Source organism: Fusarium subglutinans (assembly GCF_013396075.1).
Source record: "Fusarium subglutinans strain NRRL 66333 chromosome Unknown NRRL66333_c0000074, whole genome shotgun sequence".
Taxonomy (NCBI): Eukaryota; Fungi; Ascomycota; class Sordariomycetes; order Hypocreales; family Nectriaceae; genus Fusarium; species Fusarium subglutinans.
Window position 1 is genome coordinate 130,198 of NW_023502137.1, and position 16,962 is coordinate 147,159.

Here is a 16,962-nt window from a genome sequence, read left to right on the forward strand (position 1 = left end):
TGGCCCGGGCGTAGCAAGTAAACACGATCGGGGAGTTGGTGTTGTGACTATTGTTGCTGATGCATAATTCTTGGTGTTTCTGTATAAGACAGCTGAAGTAAAGCCGCTACAAGGAGACGCTCCCCCAAAAGCTTATCAAACCCCGAATGTTTAGTTAAACAAGATCCGGTTTCGTTTCTCTCGCCTTTTGTTGGCTCCAGGTATCAAAACTCGAGACGAGTCCAGTCCAGATACGTATGTACATTCATCCATCTTCTCCTTCTCGGCCGGCTTGCACGGTGTTTGGTGGAGGGCATGTCATTGCAACCCTGTCGGCTATCGTTTCGTGATAGGTGGGTGCAAGATATGCCGTCCGTTTAGACGATGCGCACATGCCATCGCCGCCTCGATTCACAAATTTGCGGGACGACAAGCGCCTGTCTAATTTCAACTTGCAGTGACTTGTTTGCACCTTTATTAATTAATTAGACTTTAGGAAGTTTTATCTTCATCTGTTGTTGTTTGGTAGGATCAGGGCAAAACAACTTCATCTCTGATATCATACATATCACATCTTCAGTAGCAGCGTGCCATCTCCTCAGCAACTCTCCGGTCATGATGTTTCCTGTCTCAGAGTCACTATACACTACGACTCAAACCCATATAACTTTCCTTACCGTCGGTTTCGGTTTCTACCTTAACAAAGCCTACTAATCTCGCCGCTTCGTTAGCTGCCGCCGCGCCCCAGGCCCAAGGTTCAGGGATCCCCCCTTGAAACCCGCTAACGCACTGGCGTAATTTCACCTCGGTATCAGGGATTAGTCCAAAAGAGATGGACATTTGCGAACTCTGTTGACCGTCCTCTGCTGATTGGGCGGCTTATTAACCTCAGAATACTGGTTCAGTGCTTTCGACACTTTGTTTTTACCTTGTCCGTCGAAAGACTCTGTCCTTATTCCTGTTGTGGTCTTTTGTATCGTGTCCTGTCCTGGCAATGTGCCGTGCAGGGGAAACGAGCTGAGTTTGCGGCACAAACGGAAACATTCGTTCCCCAGTTACAGAAAACAAGAATGAGAAACACGGCCAAGCGAGACACAGGATGTACGGATGCTTCGATCCCGCTGTCTTACGCCTCTCTGATCGTCGTCCTTCCTTGCAACTCTGAGTGATTTGAATACGACAGAATCTATTCGTCTACATACCTATTCTTAGAGCCCTGGCCGACTAACACCGTGCCATAGCAAGATGATCACCAGGTGGTGTCGGGCGGTGAACCGGCCCTTGGTAGCGGAATGCTGCTGTAGAGTGACTCTGTGCGTGTTGTAGGCAGTCGATCTCACTCCCCTGGTCCGAGATCTTTACGCGGCTTACCCCCCATGCATATCGTATTGCAGAGCATCCTTATGAAAATATGCACTAGTACTCCGTACCTGCAGCAAGGCTCTGCTCTGTGGCGCTAAACAAAACTGCGAATGCCTTCAAGCTTCCGATATCTGATGCACACTTCTAACATGACAGCGTCAAGAGAAACACATTCTCCAGCTCGGATCGAAACATTGCCGGAAACCGGGTGCTACTCTACCGAGTTGGCAGGAGGTCCCATGACGCCGGATAGCTGTCGTTCCTGTGTGAGCTCGAGTCTGAAGCAGCGATCAAACACGTCCAGATCCCGAAACTCCAAGATCTGAGATTCCCAGATAAGTTTTAGATAACCTCCGTTTTGAGTTTCTTCTGCAACCTCGCATACGAAATCCTGATACATAATTCCTCGACTATTATTTACTTAATCCTCCTCTCTTAAGCGCTAAACATTATACAGCTGTCAAATGTTTGCCAAGTCGCAACACTTCCCTTCGCAGACTTACCTCGGCAGTGTTTCAGGAGTCTGTGCGGTTGAGATGGTCATAGCTGTTTGGGTCCCGGACTGGGGGTCTTCAGGCTGTCCTGAGAACAATGTTCTGGAACTTTGCTCTGCACGGTGACAGAGATGCAGCTATCGTGAGTTGTTAGTCAAGCGGCAAAGGGCCCTCAAGATTTTTTCATGGTGGGATATGCTTGCGAGAGAGCACTACGTGTAAGTCCACAAAACACATGCAGGGTTCCGTGTTGATGATAATTTCGTTCGGGTTTTGTCTTTATTGATTGTGCTACTAAAGTAAACTCTCCATAATATAAAAAGACTTTTTTTAAAGTTGTTTACGTGTTTTGTGAGATTACTCATGACACCGGCAGATTCATCTCGTGTTTGTTGAAGGTTTCTACTCCATGGCTAAGCAATGCCTTGTGTTCGTGACGCCACATGTCTATCTTGCAGGGCTGGCGTTTCAATATTCACCGTTATATAAGCTTGTAGCTTGAAACGCGACCAGAATGTTTGAGATTCCCATCATCCAGTCCTACTATACCCAGAAGTTCCCCTACCCATTGGAAGCCTAAGGTAGAGGCAAGGGTCCTAATCGCTTGGCCCTACGGACGGCTCAAGAGGTGTCCGAATATTTCGACCAGCTCTTGCAACCGGGGTGGTTTCATCCGCGGGCCTAACCCTCGAGGAACAAAGGTTTCGAAACTTGATAGTCCAATGTAACTCGAAAGAAGGCTAGAGCACCGATGCACTCGAGCTCTGTTGTTGTTATCAGGATCTTTGCTCACCGCAAACTCGTATTGCGGGCGACAATTTTTGCCTCGGAATGTATTTCCCCGATATCCATATTGAGGCGTGTCTGTTTGGTTCGCATGGGGAGAGTGCCCCGTGCTCCTCTTTTGTGCTTATTTTATTGTTGACGTGGGACATCAGGCCATCCTAGATTACAAGCGTGTTTCGAAGCGGGCGGGGATCGGCAATGCAGCTGGAGATGGTGGAGGAAGATGAACTCGATGGAGTTTGATGCCGGTGCCGGATCGTCGTGTGAATGTCAATATTTGGTTATCTCGCCGTTGTCTTGATCTGGTAGTTCTGATGCATTCATCTTTATCAAAGCTTAATCACAACGTTCGCCACCGTTAGGGCTCGAAGGATTTTCATCCTGTTTGTGCCGGGTAATCTATAAGAAGTCAGATCATAGGAGGAAGAAAAGTCGGAGATTATAAAAACATAGTCACCCTTAGCATCATTTTAGTTGGGTTTTTTACCATGGGTATACGAATCCAATCAAACTATAAGAAGCTTAGTTTCCTTATAGCTGATTTCATTGCAGTGTTTATGGCGATTTAATATTGTACCTATTAAAGAACTAGTGGGAATTTCTCTCATATGCTATGCTGTCTGGAAGGACATGTTGTGGTAGACCTACCCTGGACAACGAAGATGAGTTTGGCCTTCTCTTGACGTCCACTAAATGTGTAATAGTCTCATACAGTTGCCATTCAAGATATCAGCAGGCATTATGAATTCCCATAGCATAATCGTTATAGATAATGTCAGTATCTTTGCCTGTGTGAATACAGCTTGAGTTCGAAGTGTGCCTATGACCGTGAAAGGCGGCATTATAAGTGAGGTTGAGGAGAAAAGAAAAAAAGGGGGGGTTCGACAGCCTCGACGGATAAACAAGCAGAATTACTCAAACTGCATTTCTACAGCATCGCAAACATTACATTAGACCATATCCATCCATATTAATTGCCACCCGTACGATAGAACAAAAACTCCGAGTCCCGGATCCGACGAGGGAGGGACTTGAGAGGTACACAGATTCAATGTCACGATCTTAGCTCGAGACGCGACCAGATTGCCGGGTATACCCCATTGTGTACAGTACTTGTAGGGTGGAGAATCGGGGCAGATCCATCATTTCGAGAGATGCGGCTCTTGAGGCCAGCCATCCTCAAATGGCATGTACCGCAAGACAAGGTACGTAGGTTCAAGAAACGGTGTCAAGACTACATCTAGTACAGATCTGTCATCCAAAGTGGGCTTTCTTTCAACAACATCTCGTGGTTGTTGGAGATAAAGTATGAATTGATCGCGTGGAGTGGGGATGACACCTTGCCATCCATCAACAGAACGAAACATGTTGAAACTAATAAACATAGGAACGTGATAAGATGACAGATGAATGAATAGTAGCAATATCCAAAAGAACAGCAGAGGACACGTGAAAGGACAGCCTTATCCTACCAAGGTTATCGCTGTATCACGCAATGTAGAATGACAGCACGTCACAGAGATAGTAGTGTCAGTGGCTGCTGGAACTGAACACGAAAGCCTCATCAAACAGATTTGATTTGTTACGACAAACGAAATAGATATTGCAAGACACCGACAGCCGTATAATTAATCGCCAACAGGGATTCATTGTTTGATGGGATGATATCGTGAGATTAGACCAGTCGGTGAATTATTAGACAAGGATGGCCATTGACAAGGGACAAACAGATCATGTCAGATCAAAAAGGCGACGCACGCGATGAGACTGCCTAGACTCGTTGGACTGGGATTGACAATTACTGATACCAAGGAGAAATCTCTGCCACTCATCACTTCAACTGATTGAATGCCTGATTCTATGATGAACTTGTACGACGATAACTGAGGCTTGACCAAACGTGGCTTGGCAATTACCGGATCAACCAAAGAAACAAGAGATTTTCATTAGCGGGCGGGGAACGAGAGCACGTACCTCCCAGTACTTGTTTTCGAGATGTTTCCTGCTGGAAGAGATAACATGCTCGTCATCAGCGCACTGTACATAGCAATATAGTTTATGTGGATCAAGACAGTGTGATTACGGAGCCAGATTAGGGGCTCTTCGCGCCTCGGAAGCGTCGGTGACCCACCTTTAGCGCAAGCGTCGTAGCTTTCTGTCACGCCTGCCCACCTCTTTTCGCCCATTCCATTCTCCCCTTTCCACCAAAAAAAAAGGGTAACAGGGTAACCCACGACTACCTTCCCCTCCCCCAGGTCCCAGCGACTTCCAAGGTTCTGCCCGAGTTACTTTGCCTCTAGGTACCATCCATCGTTCCTCCCTCCCCAGACAGACCTGTCTACCTACGTCTCTTTAACCTGCCGCATTCAATCCACCTCAAACTCGACCTGACGGAAACAGAGTTGAATTGAGGTGAGGTATCTATTGTACATCATCCTACAACCCATAACCTCCACGCCCAAATCATCCTCAATCAACCTAGCTGTGGATCCACTCACAGCACCTGCTAAGGCTGAGTGAGGTATCTATCTCTCTATCATTCCGCGATTGCGACCTGCGACAGGCAAGCAAAACGACTTGACTTGTGACTCGACATTCACATTGTGTCGTCACCGTCGCAGACAAACAAGACGCGCATTTGTTTGCTCGTTGCCCCTGGGCCTTTAACAGAAGTCAAGTAAGCATTCTATTCTATATCGTGTCCCATCATTCAATGCCATCTCCCGGGTTTCATCATCACTCATTATTGCGTCTTTACCTACTCATTGAAATGAAAATCTGCACATGTTTTTGAGCGCGCGTCCTGTATCTTCCGCCATTGCCGAGTTGAGATGCGGCAACTGAGCATAAACTCACTCACTCACTCTATTCCCTCATGACTCAATACTTCACCCATCACCATCAATATCACCTGTCGCATCGCATCGCATCGCATCTACCTGCCCACTGTCTTGTCACGGCTACAGTCCTACGTTTCTGTTCACTACGTACCTCACATCACTCGCGTCTTATCGCAGACACGTTACGCGTGTGTCCGCCTGTCCTTTCTTTGTCTGGCTTGCTTGCATTTTCCTGCCTCGTTATAGCCCCAGCCCCAATCAATCTCTTTTCGCTCACAAGCGTCTGCCTCGTCTCCAACCACCCCCCAAAAACAACGGGGCAATGCCAATGTATTCAACATGGCTTCGCCGAGGCGCACGCGAAAAGCAACACAGCATCTGACCGCGCACACGGTTTAGACACGTAGAGCATCGGGCACATGCGATTCCGTTGAACTCGAACAATTTTCTTTATTTCCACTCTCACCACTTACACGCTGATACTGACCCAACCTTAACCAGCGCACAAACGTTGATTACAAGACAAAAAACCCTGATCATCACGACCAGTTGGTACTTACGTGGAGAAATCAAACCGGCATCCCACCATATCACGTTTCAGTTTTTTACCAACCAGATCCCACGGTTGTGTTTCCTGACGCCCTAAAATTCCCTCCCTGCACAGATCTTGTTGAGTACTTCGCAGATACTCGAGATACTCGTCTGTACCTCTCTTGTATCGACGTGGTCGCCCTCACGAGACTGTGACTGGTCACTGTCTAACTCTCTTGCCTTTTAACTCAACTATATTCACGAATCAGTAGTCAGACTTTCGCCCGTGAGTACAAATACTTTCTCTATTGTCAACACCCGTACTCTTGGTCACCAAAACCAAAAAAAAAAGTTCCGCGTTTTTGCGCCATCGCGCTTCTGGTGTTAATACAGAGAGAAGCACTATGAATCGCAACACAATGCAGGCCAATAAGGTGGACCCAAGGCTGTGGTTACAGGTATGCTGCAAATGTTATGATGCGACTATCGTCCTGTTCCTGTCGAAATTCGATATCGACAATAGTTGCGCAGCTCAATTCAGCTCAGACCCTGGTCGCGTCACCCCCAGTTTGCGCGTGCCTCAGACCCACGTTGGTTGATACACCAGTCAGAGTCATGATATGTCTTGTTGTATCGCAGACGCTAGCGTCAGCGTCTCACGACTTTGAACATGATGTTTCCTTGCTTATTGCCGACGTTTCTCTGAATTTGATGGCTAACTGGTACCTTTTAGAACATGCAGCAGTGGCAAGTCGGGCCTGTCCCGGAGTATGTCTACACCAACTCTCATCAGCCAACCGAGATGCAGTAAGTAATACGTCCTTTGATGAACCCTTCTTTCTTGGACCAGGTACCACACCCTCTGTCGATTACAAGTGTAATACGACTCTTTTCCTGTTTCGTCACGGTTTCCCTGGCTTTATAAGGTCCTCAATCGGTGCCTTCGAATTGTGTCTCACGACCCATTTCACCACTGGTAGACCTGACGCCTACCAATGCTACACAAGTAACTTTCTCACATGAAAGTACCTCCAATGCCTGTAGCTTGTGGTTGTGTCGATTACCGAGCCCATTCATATCGATAATGAAGCCCTACGATCGAGAGCCACCCTGCTGACTTGCGCCTCTCAATAGCAACCCTCACCAGTACCAGAACGACATGACTCGTCGTCCTGAGAACATGGAATTCCGCTACGGCGCCCCTCAACCTAATATGGCACCGCAGCAACAACAGCAACCCCAACAGCAGCAGCAGCAGCAACATCACCCGGCGCCTGTTCAACCTCCTCCCATGAACGTTCCTCAGCAGCCTCCAAACGGTGCTGCACCTCAGCAAGTACCTACTCCCTCTCCAGCGCCAGCTGGTCGGTCACGAAAGAGGCCGGCACCTGGTGCCGCTGGACCCCCGGCCACAGCTGCTCCTCCTGCCCCTGTCACCCCATCTCAAGTTCAACCTCCTGTCGCAGCTCCTCCCCCACCCCAGGCGGTTCCTCAACAACCACAACAAGTCCAGACAGATGATGCGAACGCAGCACCAGTTGCGCCTCCACCGGCCAAGAAAAGCCGGACCAACACCCCTTGGACACCACAAGAAGAGTTGCGACTGAAGCAAATGCGGGATGCCGGCAACAGCTGGGCAGAGATTGCCAAGGTAAGACCTACGGTGTAACCTGGGTATGATTCATGTGCTAAAGATGACGTGCAGACTTTCCCTACCAGGACAGAAGGATCTGTCAAGAAGCATTGGTACAAGGTATGCTCGACTAGGAAACCAACTGGAGGATTGATGAAGCTAACTAGGTCTAGGACATGCATTATGCTGAGTTTGCTGAGGACGAGGTAGCCACCATTAGCCCTTTTAATCGAACAACAAAGCTGACCTCCCCTTTATCAGAGCCAAGCGTTATTGAACGCCATCAAGGAGTACGAGAACAACAAGTGGAAGTCAATTGGGCAGAAGGTCAACAAACCTGCCAAGGTACGAACCCTACCCCTCGAAACTTGATATGTAAGGTGTTGACATATGACGTAGGCTTGCGAACAGTACGCCAAAGAACACTTTCCAGGTACGTTTCGACTGCTCCGGTTCGATGACGGAGAGTGAAGAAGCGTTCATTGAAACTGACGTACATAGATTTGTTCCCTAATTCCAAGAGATAGGGCTTTCGCAAGGTGGCTTTGGGCGCTCGAAAGTTTCGCACTCCCGTGAGAACTTGAGAGCCAAGACAATTAAACCAAAATTCCCTACTGTAAAGGGAAAAGACACAAAACACCAAAAACAAAGGGAAAATTAGCAGTGGCGTTCTGCACCATTTCTATGCGGGAAACTGTTTAATGTTTGTTAATTGTGGACTTGCCTCGACTGTTTTAAGAGGCATGGCGGACAATGCCTCACCGGCTTTGTTACCACTCTTTCGGATCGGATACGGAAAGGATTGGAACAGGGAACTGGCGCGTAAAGGTGGAAAAATTGAAGACGAGGAGCTGCGTATGCACCTGTCGAACTGGCCTATAGGAAGAAGAGTGTTACAAAGGAAAGGGACTTGTGATATGGACTCGTCTGTTGGTGTAATGAGGAGAGATGAAGGAGGATATGGATGTCTGAGGGTTGAGGTTGAGGTTGAGGCCGAGGTCGAGGAAGACGAAGCCGTTTCAAGACGGACCGAGTCGAAGGGAAGGAAGGATGACGGCAGTGTGTGTTGATTTTTACCCATGTCTTTTTCCTTTTCGATTCTGGTTGTGAAAGGATGGGACTGTTTCGATTTTAGGTTCGGTTACTTATACCCCAATGCCTGGAGTTGATTCCTTGCACACAAACATCATGGCCCCCTGAGTGACGCTTCGTGAACTGAACCAATTGAAAACATGATGTATTTGGGTGTATCCTGTGTATTGGGCGCGATTTGATTTAATTTGTGAAGAAACAGAGCATTTGCTATTAATCTGCACCAATTAGTTTGCTGTGAGATAGCAACACGTTCTTGGTTGTTTACTGTCAGTAAGTTGGTGTTTGACAGGCCTGTAAGATTGGCCAGTGACAGCGGCATGTCCCCTGTGGTGGGCGCTGGGCTGTCAGCCTGGGCTAAGCAAGTACCTGCCCGAGCTACTTATCGGGTACAGTGGGATTGTGGCGGCGGGAGGGGAAGCGTTCCAGATGTAAATGTGACAACGGCGATGCATGATGGCGTCGAAGGGGTTTGGAAGGTTCTCGAGTGTCAATTCATCAAGACTTCCATCCATTACTAATGTGGTTGTTGCATTGAGCTCTGGCGAGAAAGGTAAAATGGACCGGAATGAAGGGGGCGGTACGTCTTATGATGGGCAGGGATGAGTCTATGACCTGAAATCTGGGGTGATATGGATGTTGGTTCGCGGACTGCAAGGGCTTTGGACTCACGGCTTGCGGTGTTGTTGAAGTAATTAGAGATACATTGAGGTTGTAAATGGAGTCGAAGCTGAAAAGTTTAATATATATAGTAGGTAACATTTCGGGTCTGAAGATCAAGTCAAACTCAATCGATTTGGTTGAACTTTGTTGGCGAGCGAGGTTATTTGCGACCGCAGGGATACAACTGATAACAAAGTGATTGCTTTGGTGTAAGCATTCAGAGATTGAGCACTGATGTATTGAAGACATGTTTAATGGACAGGATATCAGAGGATTCCATGGCAGCAATTGGTCTTATTACAGCTGATATCTATACGATGATGCTCCTGATGGATCACCAAGACAGTCACATCGCCTCTGTTTAGGTGTACGGAGTTCAGGGGTCAAGCCAGGATCAGGCGTGTGATCTTAGACGAACCGATCACCAAGTTTGAATAAACTCGAGCTGTCATTGGTCCATTCTCAAGCTTGGACACTGTTATCTCCAGAGTGGTCTAGTGCGTTAGTGCGTCTAAACGAAAAAGGGCATGTCTCGTGTCTCTCGGCACGAGAGGTCCGCTCTGCCAGTGCGCGAGCGAGTGAGTGAGTGAGTCTGTGTGTGTGTGATGAGTGTGAGTGCTGAGGGGGAACGGACAGTTACGGACGGGGGCCTTCTTCTTTGGGAGATTCGCTTCTCTTCTTTAATCCCTCTTCCCTTTGGTTCTATCCTTTCCCCCAGATTTCGCAGTCAGTCTGTCTGTGGTGTTGATAATCCTCTTTTTTCTTTTTCACTGTTTTGCTCATCGTTTGCCTTCTTCTTAATCCAAGGGAGGACATCGGTGACACTTATCAATCGTTTTTTATCTTTCTCGTCGTCGCTACTTATCTCTCGCTCAAGTCACACAATCCAGTCCCGATCGATCGAAAAAGGCACACGCAGAATCTACGCGATAATTTCCAAATCAGACACTCGCTTCCTGTGGAGTTGTCCAACATCCTTCTGCTCTCGTTAAGAAGGACAATCCTGCGTATTCAGGGGATATTTCTAGAAAAGGGACAATCTTTTCGGATCGAGGACGCGCAAACTGTTTTGCGGCCCGCATTCCATCGCCCTTTTTGCACCCGATTCAACTGTCAATCAGCAGCCTGATAAAACGGTCGCTATCTACATCACGCAAATACACCTTTATTAATCACCGACAACAGCCCAAGTCGCTCGCTTGCTGGGTTGTTTCGACTGTCGCTTTTTGTGTCTACTCGGTTCAACAGCAGTCGCTCCCTGTTTTCGACACTTGAACGCCTTATCTACTCTTAATATCCCTCCCGATCACGGATCAGATCATACCATAATACCGAACCCCTAATTCGAGGGCGCTCTCGCATCAAAGCATCAGTTAAATCTGTTCTTGCTCGACTATTTTATATTCATAATGTTGCAATCTCTTGTTGTTGCTGCCCTTTTGGGCGCTAGCTCTGTTGCTGCCGTCCAGTGCACGCGCAGCAGCCACTGTCCCGAGGACTCGCCATGCTGCTCCAGTAAGTTGCCTGCACGAAGTTGATGATATCTGACATCTGACATGTATCAGCCTATGGTGAATGTGGTGTTGGTGCGTACTGTCTGGGTGGTTGCGATCCAACAATGTCCTTCTCACTCGACTCTTGTGTTCCCGCTCCCGTCTGCGAGGATCGCAAGATGAAGATGAACTCCCTCGATTCAATTGTCGATATCGGCAAGTATCTCGGTGACTCTTCAAAGGCCGACTGGGTTGCACAGGGTGAGCCTGTTGTTTTCCAGAACAACGTTCTTCTTACCATGCCCAAGGACAGTGTCGGCACTCTGCTGTCTTCTACTGTCTACATGTGGTATGGAAACGTCAAGGCTCGCTTCAAGACCAGCCGTGGCGCTGGTGTCATTACTGCTTTCATTCTCTTCTCTGACGTCAAGGATGAGATCGATTATGAGTTTGTTGGTACAGAGCTCGGCGATGCTCAGACCAATTATTACTTCCAGGGCATCACCAACTGTAAGTCGTCCCAGTGTCGTGTCACACAACAAGGTAGCCCCTTGTTCGTGGCACAGCCATGCATCCTCACGTGATTGTGTGTTGTACTTGACACGGCTGACACTTTGATAGACGAGAATTCCGAAAACATTACGCTGTCTGATACCTTTGCCAACTTTCACGACTACGAAATCCGATGGACCCCCGACAAGATTGAGTGGTGGGTTGATGGCAAGCTCGGCCGAACTCTGCAGAAGAGTGACACCTGGAATGCCACCTCTAAGAACTTTGACTTCCCTCAGACACCCTCTCGTGTGCAGCTTTCTCTGTGGCCTGGCGGTAAGGAGGGTAACGCCGAAGGTACTGTAGCATGGGCCGGAGGTCCTATCGACTGGGATTCTCCCGATATCCAGAAGAGTGGTTACTACTTTGCTACCTTTTCCGATGTTGAGATCGAATGTTACAACGCCAAGTCTGGTCCTGGCACCAACTCAGGTACTAGTTACTGGTACAAGGATGCCGCCGGCACTAACGACACCATTGTCGACGGTGATAAGAGACACACCATTGCTTCTCTGATGGCCACAGGTGAGGACATGGACAAGGGAAAGAAGACGGACACGAAGAAGGATAGCAGTGACGATAGCAAGGACGATAAGGACAGCAAAGATAGCAAGGACAAGGATAAGGACGACAGCGACGATGATGAGCCTGCCACTATTCCTGGCGGCAGCAGTGGCGCGCCATCCAACGACCACGGAGACGATAGCAGCTCTGACAGCAGCTCTGGTTCCGGTTCTAGCAACACCCCCTCGGGCAACCCTGACGGCGACTCAACTGGTACTGAGCCCGCTGACACCACCAACTGCAAGACCAACAGCTTCAACCAAGACTGCGCTAGCTCGAGCTCCAGCTCGAGCAGCAGCAGCGCAGATAGTGGAAATGGTTCCAACGCTGGCACACGGAACGGCGCAAGTGCTCTGGCCATTATCATCGCCGGCGGTGCTCTGTTCTGGCTGTAGTCAACGATGATGGCGTTTTGATGTCGGTCCTGCGACTCCTCCCATTAACCTCTCTCTTTTTCCTTACCACTCTTATATAGCATCTCACTGCACGTTTTCTGTTTAGCATTTCATGACGGTCGGCATTGAGATTTTTGTATGTAATTTCTTCTCTTTCATGTGTCCATATTCTGTTAGTAGAGGGACAATAATGGTAAATGGTTTTGCATGGGCTTCTCTAAATGAGGTATTTTCCTTGCTTGCTTGCTGTGCATGTGATGGCATGTGAAGAATACAGGGCGGCTTGAGTTATTTAGATATGTAATCATCTGGTCTATGCGCCTTGTTATGGAGAAGATGCGTGTTTGGGATTGAGTAGAGAGGATGGGTTAGATAGACTCCTTCGGCTTTGATGACATGATAAGGGCATCCGTGTTAAGATGACAGGTACTAAAATCTCACGTGCAAGCGAAGGATTAGTGAGTGAAAGTAAAGACAATTCGAATTGACCTGTTAGTAAAAGCAAAGGAGAATAAGCATAACCATTAGTCAAAGCGTTGGAGATGGAGACCAACCATGGCCTCGAAGAATGGCCAACCAATTCAGCCCTACTCCGAACATGGCATCATTTGGCCGGAGAAAAAAAAAGGTCTCGAGACTCAAGGGCTGAGCGTTTGCTCTTTTACCGCTGATCCAATCCCTTCTCATCTTGGCGGTCTCCTATAGACGCGAAACCCCCTGCATCTCAGCTCTAAGCGCTGGAGTCGCTATGCTCTGAACCAATTGTTATGGGGGGAGGATCAGTGGTGAAACTCGACAGGTGTGTTTGCTGACTGTGGTATCCGTTTCGTTTCATGTTGCCGTCGACATTTACTGGCTAACAGCCCTACAGCCACTGTAGCACAGCCCCTAGTGTAGGTACCCTTTTCGCTCATTACCCCTGATCGGCGGTTGGTTGATTGCTGTTGTTCTTCCAATCACTGACGCTGCGCCTCCACTGAATGGAATGGGATGTTCGTCTTTTCGCCAGTGAACAAGGCTTGACAAGGTTGGTCCTAGAGGGAATGCTCATGTTCCAGTGACTGTGCATCTGCATGGATCACAGTCCTTTGTGAGAATGGTTCACTACCTGGTCTAGGTCTCTGAGGCTGAGGCTTACATCTGTAGCTATATATGCTCGCTCAACCCCAGCCATTGATCCTTGGTCACTCTATTTCTCACAGCCGCAATCCTTTTTTGCTAACATCAGCCTCCCTTTATTAAAACTACCTGCACTTGAAAAGATTGGACTGGTTCCTGTCTCTTTTATAGACTTTTCTGGCCTTTTTGCTACTTTTGATACCCCATTCGATATTGATTGTCGATCGCTACTACAGTATACTACAGTGCTATACTACCTTGCTGTATCAGACTCTACTACTACGACGTTGAAACGAAACAACACAACACAACACAGCACAAAACAAGACAAGACAAGACACGCTTCACACACCAAAATGAAGTACACTATCGCTGGCCTCTTGGCCACTCTCGCTACATCTGCCTCTGCGCTTCCTAACATGGCACGCAGCTCATACCCAACCGCCTCAGCATCTTCATCCGCTGCTGCGCGTATCCTCCTCGGAAACTCTGGCCATATCTACGTCGCCGACTTCAGCCCCAAGACGGGCAAGTTCGAGCTCACTCTAAACCAGGAGATCGAGGGCGGCAACTCATGGATGGCCTACTATGACCCCAACTTGCTCTACGCCGTTGACGAGAACTCTGATGAGCTGAGACTCTTCAACCTGGATCTCGAGGCTAATAAGCTTACCCTCAAGACCAAGAAGGCCGGAAGTGTCGGCGTTGTTCATCTTGAATTCAACTCGGACAAGACACGTCTTGTTGGCGCTGCTTATGGAAACGGCACCATTGATGTTTGGAACACTGAGAAGGGCGGCCTGGAGTTCGTCAAGACTCTCAAGTCTCCTGGAAAGCTTGGCCCTGACAAGGAACGCCAGGCTGCTTCTCATCCTCATCAGGCCAACCTTGATCCTTCTGGTCGCTACTTTGCTGTCAACGATCTTGGTACCGACTCTGTTGTCATCATCGACTCCAAGGATGACGCTTACAAGATCGCAAAGAACATCCCTGTCGAGGCTGGCTGCGGTCCTCGACACGGTGTCTTCTACCCTCGTGGTGGAAAGAAGGCTACCCACTACATCGTTGCTTGTGAGCTGAGCAACCAGGCCCTCGTCTACTCTGTCTCCTACGAGCAGAACACCCTTGCGTTCAAGCACCACCAGTCTATCTCTACCTACGGCATGGACGCTCCTGCTAAGGATCCCAAGACTGCTGCTGTGGGTGAGATCCTTCTCGCTCCTAACAACAAGGACGTTTATATCTCCAACCGTCTGTCCGGAAACGAGACCGACTCTATCGCTCGCTTCACCATCGCCGAGTGCGGAACTCTCACTTATGCCGATACCGTCTCGTCTGGTGGCCTTCTTCCCCGTATGATGAGCTTCAGCCGAACTGCTAAGCATGTCTTTGTTGGTAACCAGAACGGTACCAGCGGTCTCGTTGCTCTTCAGCGAGGTGCTGACGGTAAGCTTGCTGAGAAGCCTGTCGCTACTCTTCCTGGCTCTGCGTTTGGCGAGCCTTTGTTTGGACCTCAGTATGTGCAGCAGATCCTCCTGAACTAAGCTCGGAGATGTTCACTGTACTATTTCTTCTTCTTCTTCTTCTTCTTCATGGCGCTTTGGGTGTTTCTCGGGCTTGATAGACCCTTGGAAATCGGGCACATTGTTTCTTAAAAAAAGATTCTTGTTTATTAGTCAATCAGATAAATTGACATTTGTTCTATACCCTGGTACCAGAAAAAAGATAACGCCTGTTATTCGTGATGAAAGCTCTGTTGCACATGTGATCCTATACTGTACTGTAATCCGTATACTCATATCCCACTTAATCTGAGCTAGAATCGCTCGCCATGCCTGCTCCTCCACGCCCTGATGTATCTTCCAGGCTCTCTTTGACATGCCGATACTCTTCATCTAGTATATCTGGATCTGTGGACTTGTAAGCTGTCTCAAAGTCGATGAGAACAGCATCACCATCTTGTCTGATGAGGAAGTTGTGCTTGTTGATATCGCCGTGTACGATGCCTAGATCATGCAGCTTTTGCAGACTTCGCTGGCATGTGGCGAGATCTTCAGGTTCTGCAGTCCGAGCATTGTGAATCTCTTCGAGGAGGAAACCAATGACTCGCCCGTTCTCGTGGATATGACCAAGAAACTCAGGACCGATGCCTTGACCGTGGATCCATTCGTACGAAGTTGTCTCAGCAGCGAAGTAAGGGATCTCCCACGGAAACTGGGCAAACTTTGCGAGTACCGGTGTCTTGAAAGCAGGGTGCGATACACGATAGAGCGTTTGGCGCACACGCTCGATCTGGCGGAGCTCGAGATGATCTATCATGACATCGTGCCAGACATTTCCAATGCCAGGCAAACTGCTTCTTCTCGTCTCGCAGAAGAAAGGCTTCCCGGTATGCCCGTCCTTTCCGACACGGCCCTCGTTCCAGTCTCCGGGGGGGAATACAGGGAGTTGAGGGAGGAGTTTTGGCTCGTAAGTGCGATGTTCAGGGTCTATGAGACCCCCGTCTAGTGTGACGTATCTTACGTGAGCGCCGTCGACGAGGAAGCGATACTCGCTCTTCTCGTCAGATTCAGGGTCTGCGAGGACGGCGAGAAGTCTGACGTTGTTGTTATGTTTCATGATAGCGTGATCGATGAGTGGCCATAAAGGTCAATGCCCTTATGGTTATGGTTATACCGGGTATATATGTATATCGTAGTGATCAACACGCGATACAAGAGGTTGATGATAACACGTGGGGGTTACCTTAGTTATAGCAAGCCACAGAACCACGTGTGGAGCTGATATGTAGAAGATTGATGATTTATAGAGAGAGTGAGCTGAGCTGAGCTGAGCTGAGAGGAAGAACGAGTCTTTTTATGACTGAATAGTCTACCTAGTCTATGGAGGAGGGGCTTGGATAGTCTTTACAGGTCAGGTAATGCAAAGCGTGCGTGCGTTGCGTGCTGCTTCTCGGCAATCTGGACCTGGACTGAAAGTGAGGAGAGCAGAGGTGGGAATTGCGCTTTGACTCGTATATAATGCCCCAATACTACCTGTACGGTCGACAATTAAGCGGGGGGTTCAGTTTAAACGAGTCTTATGATTCCAGAGCTGGTCGTGTTGACTGATCAGCATTGGTTGGGTATGTACTGTAGAGCATCGTAAATGCATGTATCTATCCGCTGCATCATGTTTGCCAACGAACAGGTGGTCAATACATCCATCCTCAGCCCTCTAACTAGGACTCTCAGCCGGGTCATTTCCCCTCTGTTGATCAACTGCTGAATAGAGCGGAGACTATGCCCGGAATACACGGATTAGTGCCGATAGGAACGTGTCTACTGCTGTAGCTAAGAATAAGCGATCTGATGGTATGGTAAACTCTTTGTCAAGTGCTTATGATGATCCGCTCAGCCGAGTCATGGCCCTGTCTGCCGTGTAAGTGAGGCGGTTTCCATCCCCTGAATATTGTCATGG

At 48.5% G+C, this 16,962-nt stretch overlaps 4 protein-coding genes across 4 annotated transcripts; 3 read left to right on the top strand and 1 right to left on the bottom strand.

Annotated features, from left to right (window-relative positions):
* Positions 1–6,411: 6,411 nt before the first annotated feature.
* FSUBG_6750 (uncharacterized protein) lies at positions 6,412–8,152 on the top strand (the record flags this gene model as incomplete). Its single annotated transcript, XM_036684982.1, has 8 exons — positions 6,412–6,450; positions 6,726–6,799; positions 7,127–7,643; positions 7,698–7,745; positions 7,799–7,831; positions 7,887–7,970; positions 8,025–8,058; positions 8,127–8,152. 8 exons carry the CDS (start codon positions 6,412–6,414, stop codon positions 8,150–8,152), a joined length of 855 nt encoding a protein of 284 aa, XP_036537787.1.
* A 2,637-nt stretch (positions 8,153–10,789) lies between these two features.
* Positions 10,790–12,384, top strand: FSUBG_6751 (murein transglycosylase; the record flags this gene model as incomplete). The annotated part of the gene is made up of 3 exons (XM_036684983.1): positions 10,790–10,895; positions 10,946–11,383; positions 11,495–12,384. The coding sequence occupies 3 exons, from the start codon at positions 10,790–10,792 to the stop codon at positions 12,382–12,384; spliced, it is 1,434 nt and encodes a 477-aa protein (XP_036537788.1).
* Positions 12,385–13,859: 1,475 nt separating this feature from the next.
* Positions 13,860–15,047, top strand: FSUBG_6752 (uncharacterized protein; the record flags this gene model as incomplete). The annotated part of the gene is made up of 1 exon (XM_036684984.1): positions 13,860–15,047. One exon carries the CDS (start codon positions 13,860–13,862, stop codon positions 15,045–15,047), a length of 1,188 nt encoding a protein of 395 aa, XP_036537789.1.
* Positions 15,048–15,309: 262 nt separating this feature from the next.
* FSUBG_6753 (alpha-galactosidase a precursor) lies at positions 15,310–16,122 on the bottom strand (the record flags this gene model as incomplete). The annotated part of the gene is made up of 1 exon (XM_036684985.1): positions 15,310–16,122. The coding sequence occupies one exon, from the start codon at positions 16,120–16,122 to the stop codon at positions 15,310–15,312; it is 813 nt and encodes a 270-aa protein (XP_036537790.1).
* Positions 16,123–16,962: the final 840 nt, after the last annotated feature.